This window comes from Anarhichas minor, unplaced genomic scaffold (assembly GCF_050575085.1).
Source record: "Anarhichas minor isolate MPS153535 unplaced genomic scaffold, ASM5057508v1 ptg000062l, whole genome shotgun sequence".
In the NCBI taxonomy this organism is placed as follows: Eukaryota; Metazoa; Chordata; class Actinopteri; order Perciformes; family Anarhichadidae; genus Anarhichas; species Anarhichas minor.
In genome coordinates, this window is record NW_027466508.1 from 7,598,935 (window position 1) to 7,614,690 (window position 15,756).

The 15,756-nt window shown below is 43.4% G+C and overlaps 1 protein-coding gene across 29 annotated transcripts in view; it reads left to right on the forward strand.

The window, feature by feature from the left end:
• baz2ba (bromodomain adjacent to zinc finger domain, 2Ba) overlaps positions 1–15,756 on the forward strand; it is a 63,515-nt gene that overhangs the window by 39,872 nt on the left and 7,887 nt on the right. For 10 of the 29 annotated variants that reach the window (XM_076077838.1, XM_076077837.1, XM_076077839.1 and 7 more), the window contains 21 exons: positions 16–228; positions 422–1,048; positions 2,862–3,621; positions 4,026–4,295; positions 5,213–5,273; positions 5,424–5,532; positions 6,349–6,450; positions 6,975–7,200; positions 7,749–7,841; positions 8,803–8,863; positions 9,130–9,208; positions 9,893–9,958; positions 10,213–10,257; positions 10,569–10,601; positions 12,481–12,546; positions 12,862–13,002; positions 13,602–13,856; positions 14,186–14,409; positions 14,904–14,978; positions 15,059–15,290; positions 15,385–15,447. In XM_076077838.1, coding sequence (XP_075933953.1) covers positions 16–228; positions 422–1,048; positions 2,862–3,621; positions 4,026–4,295; positions 5,213–5,273; positions 5,424–5,532; positions 6,349–6,450; positions 6,975–7,200; positions 7,749–7,841; positions 8,803–8,863; positions 9,130–9,208; positions 9,893–9,958; positions 10,213–10,257; positions 10,569–10,601; positions 12,481–12,546; positions 12,862–13,002; positions 13,602–13,856; positions 14,186–14,409; positions 14,904–14,978; positions 15,059–15,290; positions 15,385–15,447 — 3,801 coding nt within the window. Of the gene's footprint in view, positions 1–15; positions 229–421; positions 1,049–2,861; positions 3,622–4,025; positions 4,296–5,212; positions 5,274–5,423; positions 5,533–6,348; positions 6,451–6,974; positions 7,201–7,748; positions 7,842–8,802; positions 8,865–9,129; positions 9,209–9,892; positions 9,959–10,212; positions 10,258–10,568; positions 10,602–12,480; positions 12,547–12,861; positions 13,003–13,601; positions 13,857–14,185; positions 14,410–14,903; positions 14,979–15,058; positions 15,291–15,384; positions 15,448–15,756 lie in introns of all 29 variants that reach the window. The other 19 variants (XM_076077824.1, XM_076077827.1, XM_076077847.1 and 16 more) reach the window with 9 other exon arrangements.

Sequence of the window (15,756 nt, forward strand, 5' to 3'; positions counted from 1 at the left end):
TCTCTCTCAACTCAGAAGCCACGGAAGAAGCCAGCAGACACTTGTGTGGCGAGCAACAGTGAGTCAGGCACTTCCTCAGACAGCTCAAGTGACGGGTCCCTCAGCAGTGATCTGGAAGACCTGGCGGAGGATGACGAAGACGACGATGATGATGACGAGGATGACGACGAGGAGGACAAGCAGAGTGAATTATCAGACTCTGAGAAGCGGTCAAAGAAGAAAACAAAGGTAAAGCAGATAATCTAGAGCTAAAGTATTTATTTTGGTAAACTTGAAAAATAGAGACAAAGGAATCTGTTTTTTTTTGCGATTGCAAAGCAGGAAGCCAGCTAAATAGCGCCCAAAATGTTGAATGAATTCAACTTAATGGCCATACCTAGAAGCTATGTTTTAACAGTTCTTTTTTTCATTTCCTCCCCAGGTTTTGATACCAAGCACTGGAACTACAAAGACGAACAGACCACTCTCTGGGGAACCCCATGACAAGAAAGACACCAAGGCCCAGAAGGTCTCCTCTAACCCCCCAAACCCTGTGCCCTTCCCCTGCTCTGCCTCCCCTCCGGCCTTGTCCCAAACCTCGCCGCTGGCCCTGCACAGCTCCAGGTCCCGGACAGAGGGGCCACAGCAACACTTCAGTGTGATCCAGTCCACTGGCCTGGCTGCCAACTCAAAGTCCCTGGCACTCCTCTCTCAGCCCCGCAGGGAGTTCTCACCGTCTTCCTCCCCCATCGCCCTCACCACGTCTCCGAAGGCCCTCTCCAGCACTGCCTCTCCCAAACCTCCCAAACTGCTGCCCTCCTCCTCTCCCCAGCACCTGCCCCTCTCCCTCTGCTCCTCCCCTAAGCCTCTCTCCTTGCCCTCTCCACCTCGCTCGACTCTCCCGCTGCCTACCTCCCCAAAACCCTTTGGTTCGACCTCATCTGTAAGAAGCTCCCAGAAGTCCTCGCTGAAGCCTCCTCGGCGCGCTGTTCCTGGCTCTGCCAAATCCAACAAAAGGAAACAGCTGGAAGCTTCACTTGCGCAGATCAGTGAGTTCAGGCTTAAACAGGTAAGCCACCCTGATAACAGCAGAGTTGAATACTTATTTTTTTATATATCCATATATATATATATCCATATCCACGCAAATGAGACACATTATTTCTGAACAATCAGCTTTAGTGAGCAAAGTTATTCCTATCAACTTGACAGTAATGAATTTATCCACTGGAGCTTAGTGTGCGGTTGGATTTCTCTGTTTTTCTTCATCAATACCACTCCACTACCAGCACCTCTTTTAATCTGCTGGCCATTTACCACATGTGTTTCACACAGCAGCCAAGCAAGCAACATCTGTAAACAATCACAGAACTGCTGCTGGTGAGGCTGCACACTCAATTTAAAAAATATAATCATTGGCTGCTGCAATGTCCCATTCATATGAGGCTGGGATTTTGTATCATGTTTTAAAGGGCCTCTTTAAAATTGTAACACGGCCCCGAGCAACAACTGTAGTTGGACATCAGAGAGAATCTGTGTTTTGTACAGTTGATGTAGGAGGCAGTGCTTGTTTGAGTAAACTGTTGGACATAGAAAAACAACTAGACATCTAAGATATTTGAATGTCTCTATTTATACATGCACATGACAGTCCTGAGTTCCTGTGGATAAGTGAATGTCTTGTTATTGTCTACTGTAGTTAATAACTATATTTGTACAGCTGGGTAATTGCTATTGTGTAATAGACACTTGGAATGTTTAAAACATGCACTCTGCAACCATTTATCATCGACACACTCCAGCCCTCAAGTAAATGCTAAGTCCCTAACACAAGGTAATCTGGTATCTTCACAACTGAATGAGGTTTTTACTTTAGATTGTGTAATGTACTGAACCGGTTTATTCATTTGGTTCGCATCTTCTAACATCGTATATATATTGTATCAAGATCTAGCTTATTAAGCTTTCTGATCTTCGTATTCATTTTGTGTGTTTTAACAGCTTTTGACTGATTAACTGTGGTTACACAGTGATTGCTCTACTGCTGCAGAGTTTAGCATGTTGATGAAGTGGTTAATGATTTTAGTTTCGTTCCCATTCTGAAGCACACTTTGTGTCTGCACACATGCTACTGTATTATTCACGTTTTTCATCGGTTCAGATGGTATACAAATTGACATTTTTTTCTTTGCCTTGACGACACAAATTACCTTTCTTCAGATGAAATATGAATGGCACCACAGTAATCAATAAGCTAAACCTTTTAAGATCAGCTTATTCTGTGAAAAATCATTTCCCCTTTCCTGTTTTAGCAGTGTAGAGAAGTTTACAACGAGCTAAATTCCCCCTGTGGTTTCAGTACTGTTACTGTATTTCATGGTCTGTGAAATTGATTTGTTTCACTTCATATCACATCCAGTTGAAAGTGCAACATTAAAGTCTAACCTGCCTTTGCTTAAACACAGATTGAACCAAACTTGTCATCAGTGTAAAAAAAAAAGGCAAACATGCCCAGCTGCATGATGATGATAATGATGACGGAGCTTTAGAGAGATACTCAGAGTCTCTTTTTGTGAACTTGGTCACGTACAATGCCTTTGGTTATTGCATTTATGTTCTTTTTGTTTCTCAGAAAAGGGCTTAGACACAGTTAACTGTACCAGTGTTCAGCATTGTAGTTTTGTCACCTGCTCAAACAATCAACAGCGATGCAAACTGACAGCTTGGGCAACTCCACTTTGTCCCGTTTCTTTTCCAATTTTTTTTCTCTAACCTTTCTTTGTTCCTCCCGTTCTGCCTTTCCCTCTCCCTCCCTCCCTCCCTCCCTCCCGCTGAATCCCTGCCTCTCCTTGTTCTCTCCCTCTCTCCTCCTCTGTTCCCAGACTCTCATGTCCCAAGGGCAGACATTCCCAGCTGAGCTAAAGAAGCAGCAGCAAGGTCCAAACAAGTCTCCCAAGAGGACGTCTCTGTCTTCTTCGCCGTTGCCTCCTCCACCCCAGAACAATCACTCCAACCTCTTCCTCTCGAGTGCCCTGCTGGGGCTCCCCGAACCCCACCACCCAAATGGAGTCATCCAAAGCATCACTCAGGACGCACCTTTGGCCCTCATCACCAAACCTCGCAAAGACTCCGCCTCTCAAGGCAAGTCCCCTCAGTGCGACTCCGATGCTGGGTCGATGCCTGTCAATCTGAGCACAGGGGCGAGCAGGACCCAAGCAACTGCCCAGGCTGGGCCTCTGTCACAGCCCTCCACTACCTCACCCCATGCTACAGGCCATGGATCCAGAAAGAACAAGACCCCTAAGGGTAAGGCCCAGACACCCGGACTGGGACAGGGACAGGGACAGGGACAGGGACAGGGACAGGCAGACCCTTTAGCTGCCTGGAAGGGCTTTTCTCAGAACCATCTGGTACAGTCTCTAGTAGATTTGTTTCGTGGAGGAGAGCCCGGGATCGGGATTCCTGGAGTTAGTATCCCTGGAGTTGGAATTCCCGGAGTGGGGATCCCTGGGACATGTAACCCCATAGCCGGTCTCCCGGCTAACAAGGAATCTGACGACTCGGGAGATGACGATGATGACGAGGATGACGACCTTGAGGAGGAGGAGGAGGATGAAGAGGACTCAGATGATAGTTTGTCAGGTATGTAACTTCTATAAACAGGAGCAAAAGTAACTTTCACAGTTTAACGATGAGCTGATCATTAAGATATTCACATCAATGCTGCAACTAACAATCGTTTTATTTATCATATACTCTTCTGATCATTTTCTCAGTTAGTCAATTAATTATCAGGTCTATGAAATGTCAAAAGTGTGAAAAAGGGACATCACAATTTCTCAAAGTCCAAGGCGATGTCATTGAATTGTTGGCTTTGTCCAAACAACAGTCCAAAACCTAAAAAGGTTTAGTTTACTATCGCATAAGACAAAGAAAAGCCACACATCCTCCCAGCTGAGAGGCTGGAACTACACAATGTTCTGGATTTTTTCCTGAAAAACAACTGAATGGATCCTTACCCACTTTGCTCTGGACTCCCATTTCAGAGTCTGACAGCAACTCAGACAGCGACGTCTCTGGGAAGAAAGTGAAGGAGTTAAAGCTGCTGCCGTCTGGGTCATCCAAAAAGGAGATGACTCCTCGCAGGCTAACCAAAGGCCCAGAACTACTGAACACCTCAACCAACCACACCGCCACCAGCTGCTCCCCCCTCAACCTACAGGTCATCAAGACTCCCACCATTGTCACCAGCTCCAGTGCCTTGGCCTATCACAGCTCTCCAGGCTCTTCGTCCTACAGCCTAGCCTCTCCATTAGGTAACGTGTTGATGAAGGATGGTTTTATTAGGGTCTCATATGAGGAAAAAAAAAAAGGGTTGAAAATAAAGCTTTGGTTGTGATGTGTTGCAGAAGAGAATGACGTGAGGGATTTAAGAAGTTACGTGTTAATTAAAGTAAAAGAGTTAATTGGGTGACGTTAATTGCTACTCCTGTCCTTTCACTGTCTTATTGTGAAAAGCAGATATTTAATTTAATCTCCCAGGCATATACAGCACCACAAAAACAGCAGAGGCCCTGTTTTGTTAACAAGGCCTCTGCTCTTGAATAACGTCATAACCCATCATCCTCAGATGAAGAGGGATTGTTGCCTGCTTTTCGGCAGGCAGGAAGAAGGCGGTTGGTTGCCATGGACTAACCGGAGCTCTCAGGTCCTGTAGGGGCATGCCTAAGAGCCCTGACAACTGGTTTGGCACAGCAACAGGATTAACGTCTGCCTTCTTTCAATGCAGAGAGGTTACCCAGATCAGAGAAAATTAGACAAGTGTAGCTTGCCGGGAATAATCCAAGTAGATTTTCCAGTCTTTCCTCGTCTGTAATTAATTTTCTTTTCTCCTATGCCTTTCTTAAATGGACACTGTTCGTCAGACATTACCACGCGATGTAAAACCCCTCCTGTGTTCACGCATATCAGGGCTTGGCATTTTAGTTTTATGATTTGAAAATGCCAGTCTGGAGAATTGAGCGTGTATTTAACTTCTGTGGTCACATAAGACTGGTAAATGCGGTTTTGAAAGGCCAGTGCAGTGCGCATACACGTGCATGTTCTTGGTTACCTGCCAGGTGCGATTACTGGTGAGTTCAGGCACTTCGACTTGCTGCTACTGCATGTGTGTGAGGTCTCCGGCCGTAGGTTGTGCTGACAAATTGATGGTTGATCTCTTGTCTCTCCACAGGCTTAGGGAAGAGGAAGAGGGTGACGGATGAGAAGGAGTTGATGATACCTCTGGAGTTGGGGTATGTACAAGAGGCTGAGAGAGAGAGAGACACCTATCATGGAAGCGATTCACTTTTCAGAGTGCTCACATCCGTGCTTGCTCACAAATGTACGACACACCGTTTGTCTGAAGGACCGTGTTATTGCTTCCTTCTTAAAAAAAAAAACAGGTGGCGGAGAGAAACAAGAATCAAGTCACTGGCCGGGCGGTCACAGGGCGAGGTGGCCTACTACGCCCCGTGTGGCAAGAAACTAAGGCAGTACCCAGATGTGATGAAGGTACCACGGCCTCGCCGCGCTGTGTGTAGTCTGCACCCGTGATACGGAAGCAAATGTTACGAGGCGTACAGATGAGCAGTTCGGGATTGAAGTGGGAGTCAATGTGGGCGGCATGGTTTGTGATTTATTACGGAGGGATATTTTTTGCTAATACTTGCAAACACTGCTCATCCACATCGCTCAAACAAATGCTTCTGTATCAGGATTTGTTGTCTATGCTACCGCTCCAGCTGCACTCCACCCCCACCCCGCTGTCTGTGACCCCAATAGTGTGAGATGATATTCTTAGATTCACTTCTTCTGCCACTTTTTTTTTCACCTCTCCTTCCCCAATCTCTCCCCCCCAACCCCCCCCCCCCCCCCAAAAAAAAAGATTAATGGTTAGTGTTGGGATGCACAGCTTTGGCCCCATTTGTACGGTACATTATAGTCTATAATCTTCTTTGTTTGCTTCATCAGAAGCTCAACTACGCTAATCGTCTTTGAGCGGAGTAGCGCACAGAGAAAAATGTGTACTCAGTAACATTCACTCACTGCTAGTCAGTCAGTTGGCAGTAAAAAGCCTAGCATGGCCACAGATAAATAATAAAGGGCCTGAATTGTGCACCCCAAGGTCAGAACCGTTTTTCTCTCCTGAGAGCTTTTGCTCTTTTTTTGTCCCCTGGCTTTTATAATGATTAGTAGCACTGCACAGATGCACACTGCAACCCTTAGACTCCCTCCAATGTAGTGCTTCCCCGATGCTTTTCAATGTCGCTAATTTCACCATTTTTTTTTCTGCCTAAACCAACGCCATTATTATTTTCTCTTCTGTAGTATCTATCCAGAAATGGAATAAGTGGCATCACACGCGATAATTTTAGCTTCAGTGCAAAGATAAGGGTTGGTGACTTCTATGAAGCCAGAGAAGGACCCCAGGTGACTGCCTTTCATCTCTCTTTCTCTCTCTTCGTGATCCCTGTTCATCTTTTCATCTAGCGGCAGGCAAAGCATCATGCAGCAGTCGCTGTCAGGGCATGAATAGGAATCAACCAAAACCCTCAGTAGTCCTAGTTCATAGACCTCTCACTGTGCATGGATAAATGCAGTAATCAGCTGAAATTACTTCCACAGGTGACCAATGATATTTGCCATGTTATGTGTGGCACGTGTTACAAAGATATAAATCAGAAAAATGGATGTGTGTATTATTGGAAGCAGGATAGAGAAAATGCATAAATCGCTGAGGGGCCAGAGAAACACCAGATAGAAGAGGACAGATCAGTACATGTGTACTTCTTAGTTAATGCACTGTTTTGCCAGCTTTTACTGTGTGTTATAGAAAATGTAATGCTATTTTATTTAATTCATTTATCTCACATAAAATCATGAATTGTTAACATATCGTTCACCTCTCCGCACCCCGCCCAATCTCTCCATCGCTACGTGTTCTCTCTCTCTAGGGTTTACAGTGGAGCCTGTTGAAGGAAGAGGAGGTCATTCCACACATTTTGGCGATGGAAGGTCGTAGGGGTCGCGCCGGTAGTTCAGACCGCCAGTTAGCGGGCGAAGGAGGTGGCAAAGGCTCCCGACGGAGGAAGGGGCGGCCCCCTAACGTGGGCGATCCGCTGGTGCCCGAGGGCCCCAGTCCCAGTGAGGTCAAACTCCTGCGCAAACTAGAGGCTCAAGGTTAGCACAGGAAATGAGCCCTGAAATATGTTTGTCACAAGTGTGTGTGTGTGTGTCATTAATCAACCAGCCGTTATTCAGGTAGAGGAGGTTAAGGAAGGGGTTAATGTTTTAAAGTCATTTTTTTATTGTTTGTTAGATCCACCTACTTCATATGCAGTAAACCACATACTTTTTAAGATGAATCGGCTTTGTTATCATGTCTTTTTTGATGTCGCTAGGCTTTTCTTTGGCTTTGATAACAACATAACTGCATATGCTGTTATTACAAAGTAAAACCTTTTCTACTCTGGCACCAGAACTGTCTGGTTGTCAGTTCCACCCTCGTAAAAACATTTTAATCTTTTTGTCTGTTTAAATGTTAATGGACACATTTCATAAATATATGTTAATCCTTTGGTTTTGAGTATCTGTCCCTAATTTTGTCCAAATTTCACAAAAAGCCAAAGAATTATCTCAGTCAAATGTGCAAGGTCAGGCTGCAGTAGTATTTAGGTATTCTCTTGAAATGTTCACACGGACAATGTCTTTCTTCACCCTCTGTGCAGAAATAGCCCGACAGGCCACCCAGATGAAACTGATGAGAAAACTGGAAAAGCAGGCACTGGCGCGTGCAGCCAAAGAAGCTCGGAAACAGCAAGGTAGACCCAGGTTTCTTTTTTTGCTCAGTGCTGTAAGGATGATAGTGGTGGTTTTACGGTTGGTCAGTTGGTCACCACGTAATAAGCATACAAACGAGCAGGGCCTCTGGGGACACGGGTGTACGACACTACCTACAACCTTTGCTTGTATGTGTGTTCATGTTTATTTTCATCACTTTAAAGCACAAGCTTTCATCTTTTTTTTCTGCTCTAATCTTTTTTGCTGCCATGCTGTAAACATTATGCTTATATATGAATTCCTACACACGATGAGCGAGCCAAATAATTTTAACCTAAGAGGTGTAATTCTGTGTGTTCTGATTATTACTGCATGCCAGTTGACTTTTTTTCAATAATGTTACCTCTTTGAAACATTTGAGGTAGTTGACATTTTACGTCAGTTAACGATTGCATTGAAAATAAGAATTTTGAATATAAAATGTAGTTTATGGTCTTACATTTATATTTTTTAATATGGTGTATTTATTTAAGGAAGTATACATGACTGACTTCTTTTTTAAATTACCATTTAAAATAATTCGAGCGTGGCCCCCGCAGCATTAGTACCTGGCTCTAGTATTTGAGAGCCACTGTGTGCCTATGGCTGGTTAAACTCATCTTTCTGGTTTCTATTATGCACCTTACTATTGGAAGTGAGTCTCTCATACCTGAAAGGGACTTCAACATGTTACATGCTACTCTATTCTTTTTTTTAAATGTTTGTCATTGTATTAATGAGTGTGTCTGCGTGTTTCGTTTTTGTTTGGTGTGACTGACTCATCTTAGTTGTTCTCAGAATCGCTTGTACTCTTGTGTAAAATGCATCTTGATCCCAGTGCGACCGCCTGAATAAATATATCTTAACAACTGTAAGTCTCTCAGATATGAATACAGCCGGTTGCCCAGCTTTGTAGGTCATTTTTGCGGACACTAACATAACACTGACTTTGACTTCTTGAAGCTATCATGGCGGCGGAGGAGAGGCGGAAGCAGAAAGAGCAGATCAAGATCCTCAAGCAGCAGGTTGGTGTGCTTTACATGTGTGCTGACAAATCTTTTTCCTCCCTTTCTCCTTATCTAAGTGTCCTGACACACGTAGTCCCCGTGTGCACCGCAAGAAGTGCTGAATGGTTATTTTGTGACGCTTTAAAGCTCGCTTTTAAATTACCATCATTACTTTTCTTATTGCTGTGTCTTTGGAACAGAGTGGTTGGGAAGTGATTTCATCTGAGGATGTTTTTTTTAATGTCTAAAATATTAAGAGATTATGTTGTGTTTTTTTTTTTTTGTTGGTTTCACAGGAAAAGATCAAGCGTATTCAGCAGATTCGGATGGAGAAGGAAGTCAGGGCGCAGCACATTTTGGAGGTACAGAATCTGATCCAACAGCACCTCTGATTAAGCAGAACATTCCTGGATAGCTCCAGCCCCTCAGTCTATAGTGTTTTAATCTTCCTAAAGCTCATTACTGAACAGCAGCATGCATTGGAGGGAGTTGCGTCTTCTTAGGCATAATTCCACATGGAACTAATGCTAAATTGGTCTTGGTTGACGGCTGTTGAATATTAAAAAGGCTGTTGCTGCCTCTTCAGCCCTTATTTAAATTGGACAGAAAAGACTTTTTTTCTTCAGACAACAGTAACAGTTTAGCATAAGTGGGTCGAGAGAAAAAAAAAAAAAGGTGCTGTTTTCCACACACACATGCAAAGATGCATCCACATCCGCACGCACACACACACACACACATATGCAGGCGCACACAATTATACCGTAGGAGCTTCAAAGTGTTTTAGCAGGACTAAATCAATTTTGAGTTGACACGGTTGACAAGCCACTCTTAACGGGAGGCTTCAACATTTTTACAATTAGGTGTTAAAGAGATACATTATTCATTCGCTGTGTTTTACAAATTTGACTGGCATTCAGGAGCTTAAAATCTTTGCTCAAACCAGAAAACTGCAAACAATCAGTTAAAGTGCAGCAAAGCCCTCACCCAAGACTGATTGATATGTGTCTGTTTCTGTGATTCTTGACCTCAATCTGTATTCATAGGCCAAACGGAAAAAGAAGGAAGAAGTCGCCAATGCCAAAATATTGGAGGCTGAAAAACGGATAAAGGTGTGTTTGCACTTTTTAAAATAAATCCCTTGAAACAGATGCATCCACCGTTTTTTGATCAAAACCCACATTAATTAGATTATTTCACACGCACCATGATGTGGGCTCTTATCCACCTTCGAAGTAGCTGGCAATGTAATTAGAGCGGCCCTTTGAAAGGGGATGAAATTCCATCAGTCTGTAGTGATTTTCATGATATTGGCACAATGGAAGCATATTGATTTTTCCCTCATCTTCTCTTTCTTGCCTTCAAGGAGAAAGAGTTGAGGAGACAGCAGGCGGAGATCCTCAAACACCAGGTAGGCATTCACTCCAACTTGCTCTGCCTCTTGAACGTAATAGTTACTGCTGAATAAAACCATTTACCTTAGACTTCACTTGAATAGAAATTTGACAGGTGTGTGTGTGCGCGAGAGTGTACGTGTGTCTGAGTGTATTTGTGCATCTATGTGCATTTAAATACGAGGCATGTGAGTATATATGTAAATGTGCTTAATTACCAAACATCCATTTAATGAAAGCCGGCAGTATTTCTCTTTATTAAACGCCATGCTTTGTGGTTTTGGATATTATTTCTGTTCCGTAATATTTTGCCAACTCTCTCCGCCAGGAGTTGGAGAGGCATAGACTAGATATGGTATGGGTATGTTTATTTTTGTACATCTAACACCTGCATCGTGTAACTGGTTGTGTTATGGTTGTCATAGCAATGCATTAAGTGTAGCACTGGCTGCTGTCATACTACATTCTTCTGCATGGCTTTCCAGCAAAACCAACAAAAGAGAAAAAGAGTCAGTATGCTGCCTCCATCTGCTCGTCCTGAGGGACAACTGACCCTGTCACGGTGGCCAGGCAGCTTCTGTCCCCCTCCCCCATCCTCCCCCTCCTACTCAGAATGCATTGCAAAGGCTGCTAGCCAATCCACACTCACTGTCTCAAAGTGCACTCGAGGAGTTTCCATCCATCACATACATTGTCTAACCGTTGTATTGGAGTAGCCCGTGTTACCCCATGAGTGCTTGACGATTTCGGCCCAGACATTGAGCTTGTGTGTGTTCGTCCGTGCATCTGTTCTGCAGTCCACAGAGTGCTGGACTTTAACCTGCCCCATCCCAGCCTCTCTGTCATTCACTGTTCCTGTACTCCGCACAAATAATGAAAACAGCTACCGAGAATCATTTTGTCTTTATGGTGGAGATACTTCCCGGCAGATTCCCCCCCGCCCGAGTTCAGTGAGGGTGCGGCACAACCTTCGCTTGCTAATAGACCAGATCAATTGTTAAACAACAATATAGTTAATTCCACCACGGGGACAATAATGATTCTGTGTAGTATTTTATTTTGTCCTGGCTGTCCTGCTTGTTCTCACTCATACACAGTCACAGCTGAATCTAAAGGTCTGCCTATCTGTTTCATAGTGGACTCTTGAGCCGATTGTTGCTTTAACCCCTTGTACCTTCCCTCAGAGCAAACTGAGATACATGATATAATCCTGGTATTTACGGTTGTCACACGCAATTGCATTGCTTTTGATTCGCTGTAGCTTGTTATCATAATACCCCTCAACATATTCATTGTGTTTGATGAAGTGGAAAGCTCGAAAAAGCTGAATGCCACAGTCTCTATGTCCTTTTTGAAGTTCTCCATTTGTAGATAAATCAAACCAATAAGGACACAGAAATACGGTAGCAGAGTGCTTGGCATCTAGCCTGTTTTGTTTATCACAATGACAAAACAATCCTCACAAACTAGCCCATTTCAGTCACTATGTGCTGGAAATGTCCTTGGCAAGCCCTAATAGTGGCAATTGTGTGTTTCTGGTGGATCACAGAGGGAATGACAGCCTGATACGGTGGAGCGGGAAACCTAAAGAGATCAAATAAAATGATAGTCAGTCACCAGTGATTCCTGTGCCCTTTTGCAGTAGACTGTGTATCATGCACCAAAGAACAACATAGATGTCTCATCCTCGGCAGTCACATACTGTGCTAATACTTACGCTGCCAAAACCACTGAGGTGGAACAGTCTGTAGCTGGTTTTACCATCTATTCCTATTTGTCGTCCCCCTGGCCAAATATTATGAGAACGATGTGTCAAAAAAAAAAAAAAAAAAAAAAACACATTAACACTACCTCATGTAATATAATTTATTATGTTGATCATGCCAATGTGGCACGTCTGAAGACTTCTGGCAACCAGCGTTTTGTTGCTTTTGTTGTGTCAGCTTTAGTTTAGAGGCGCCACCACCGATTCCAGCTGCTTCTCTTTTTTGAGCCTGTCATCACATCTACTTTGTACCGCATCTCTGTGTTGCTTTTTGGTTGTCATCGTATTACTGTACTCTTCACTTATGCTTCCACCATACATGTGAAGCATCGTTTTGTGTCTGTTCCAAGTACGGTGCCTCTATTTGAATTTAGCGCAGCGCAATTTTGCAATAATTCATACTAAATTTAGTCGACCTTGAGTGCTGCATGTGCAATGTGTGCTTGTTAATGTGCCTGTGTTTCTGCCACTCTAGGAGAGGGAGAGGAGGAGGCAACATGTAATGCTGATGAAGGCGGTTGAGGCTCGCAAGAAAGCAGAGGTAGCCCACATGCACACAAACAGTCCACTCCATAAAAAGAGCCTAAGTCATTATTCCCCGGATGGATTCCTGCGTTCTCTCCTTTTTGAGCGCTCTTTCCCTCCATTCATTTTTTCTCCACACTTTCCAAGTCAAAAGATTCTGGCCCTCAAGCACTTTTCTTTTGAATGCACAGCAGCATTAGGCTGAATTCTAATACTGCTCAGCAAAGTCAAGTAAACCTTCCCGTCTGTTTTCACACACACACATGCATACACAATAATGCACACGCACGCTGTGCTTCCTTAATTCTCTCTTGAATTTTGGACTCTCCAGGAGCGTGAGCGCTTGCGGCAGGAGAAAAGGGATGAGAAGCGCCTGAACAAAGAGCGTAAACTGGAGCAACGGAGGCTAGAGCTGGAGATAGCGAGGGAGCTGAGGAAGCCAAATGAAGACATGTGTCTGTCTGATCACAAGGTAGTTACGAAAGAAGCTCATCCGCTCAGCGCTGTGGGTGTAAAGTTGATCACTCAAAGGAAAACAGATAGCGCATACATACTTTGATGTACTGGATATTGTCAGTTTTTCTCAATAAGGTGCTGTTATACATTGAATTAGGGCAGGAGGGGGCACAGTCACACAATTTGTGTCAGCTATATTATTATTATTATTATTATTAATATTAATATTATTATTATTATTATTATTATTATTATTAGCAATATTATTATTATTAGCAATAGCAGTAGTATTAGTACTAAATAGTAAGTTTAACGTTTTCTTGATGGTCAGTACTTACAATAAGACCACATGGTAGTGAGCATTTTTATGTGTGGAGGTGTGTGCCCCCAAGTGGTGAAATGAGAGTACTACATAATGTAGACAATAAGCCGTCATCACTGTAAATTGCAAAGCACCATCTTGATAACAGTCAACAGGTGTGAGATGTAATGACAGCTTTACTCCCATTTTCCCACAGCTGTTTAAATCACAATTTTCTTTAGTCCAAATTGGATTTAATGTCTCTCACAGTGACACATACAGCACCAATCCTTTACCTACTTTCCTTTGCGCAGCCTCTCCCTGAGTTCTCCCGGATTCCTGGACTCATCCTACCAGGACGCGCCGTGTCTGACTGCCTGATGCTGATGCAGTTCCTGCGAGGCTTCGGGAAGGTTTTGGGCCTTGATTTGAATGCGGATGTGCCCACCCTGGGCATGCTGCAGGAGGGCTTGCTCAATGTCGGGGACAGCATGGGCCACGTCCAGGACCTTCTGGTCAAACTGCTTTCTTTGGCAGTGTGTGATCCTGGTTTGCCGCCTGGACAAAAGGTGAGCTAGTTCAAAGTTCATTAAGTGGTACTTATGTGCAATTTTGAACCACTGAAACCAGCTTGAGAATTAAACCCAAGACAGATTGCTCTATCCAGTAGTTTCAGTTCACATATATTGTTTTGCATGCCAAACGTATGACATGTAACATTAATTATGATTTTGTTATTTTTTAGTTTAGGGGTTTATTTTAGTTTTAGTGTTTAGATTTAAGGTTTAAGTACTTATTAATGCATCATAAATAAATACAAATGAATTAAATCAACTTACAGTCATCAAGGAAGTGTTCATTAACTTGACCTCTTTGGCGTTCTCTCCTTCTCCATCAGACAAAAACGATGCTGGGGGACCACCTGACCAACGTTGGCATCAACAGGGATAATGTGTCTGAGGTGCTACAGATGTACATGGGAGCGCATTGTGCCAATACAAAGCTGGCTCCTTTGGCCCTCAGTCTGAAGACCAAGGCCTTCCAGGCCCACACGCCTTCCCAGAAGGCCTCAATCCTGGGCTTCCTGGCTAATGAGCTGGCCTGCAGCAGAGCTGTTATCAGGTATGAGAAGCAGCTGAGACTGTCCAACTGAGCCCTGTACTTGTTTTCTTAATATACTCTGCATTAGTCTCACATTGGTGAATGGTTATAAAGTTGTGAATAATACTTCCTCTACCTTTGGATTCACATAGTAAAAAATAAAAAAATAGAAATCCAACACTGCTTTTCACCAAGCTCTCACTAAAAGAATATTCATTCACCATGTTCTCTACATGCTCTTATTGTGCTTAACACTCAAGTCATTCATTAGCCAATAATGGCGTGTTTTATTGATGCAGTGGAAAAAAAGCTTAATAAAGCGGCAGTAGGGAGCAGTAATAGTCTTTTTGATTGTAAGGGAATTATGGAAGTTAATAATTTGTGCTCCGGGATACCATCTTATTGAGCTTTTATCTGTTATTCAATATATTTCTCACTACTTTCTGAGAATACTAAAAACATGGACGTACTTAGGCAAAAATGTAATTTGACAGAATTATGTTTCCTCTTCCCAGTGAGATTGAGAAGAGCCTGGATCAGATGGCGAACATGAGGAAGGACAAGATCATTATGGAGGGAAAACTGAAGAAGTACGTTTTCTTTGATCCTAAAATAATAATGCCTTGATTCTCTGTCCACCATCACGCTGAACCTGACTCTGTTTATAAAGGTTGAGGACCATTCATGCCAAACGCACCGGGAGGAGGGAGGCCAGTATGGGTGTTGAAGAGAACCAGTCCATTGGCACGCCGTCCTCTGCCGTCAAACGCAAGAGGAAACTGGGTGGAGACAGCGACGATGACGATGAAGAGGATGACGACAGTGATGACCAGGCAGAGGACGAGGACGACGAGGAGGAAGAAGAAATAAAGAAGGTTAAAAAAGTGGAGACATATGATGAGGTGAAAAAAAAAGGGGAAAACGATTGATCCGTTATCAAAACTGACCTTTGAGGGTTGCTCACAGACACTGACTGTGTTTGTTTTGTCCTGTCAGGATGAAGTTGACCAAGCCACCAGTCTGGAGGAGCTGGAGAAGCAGATAGAGAAATTAGCCAAGGTATGTTCTTATAAGGCATCCGAAAAGGAATGCACGGTTGGTTGACACTGATAATGTGTGATTGTGTGATTAAAAATGACACACGCAGTGAGATAAAAAAAAGAAGTCTCTTAGAGAAGCAACTAAGAAAAGATAAACCACAGAAATGTTGAACACTATTGCTGTTTTTTTTGCTTTCCCATAATCATTGTTCATGGTTATGCAGGACGTCACTGTATGTTGCCATGAAGATGTGTTTAATTACAATTTAATACAATACATAAGAGGTAACACCACAAACATCCTACACTCAAATAATAGATCAGATTA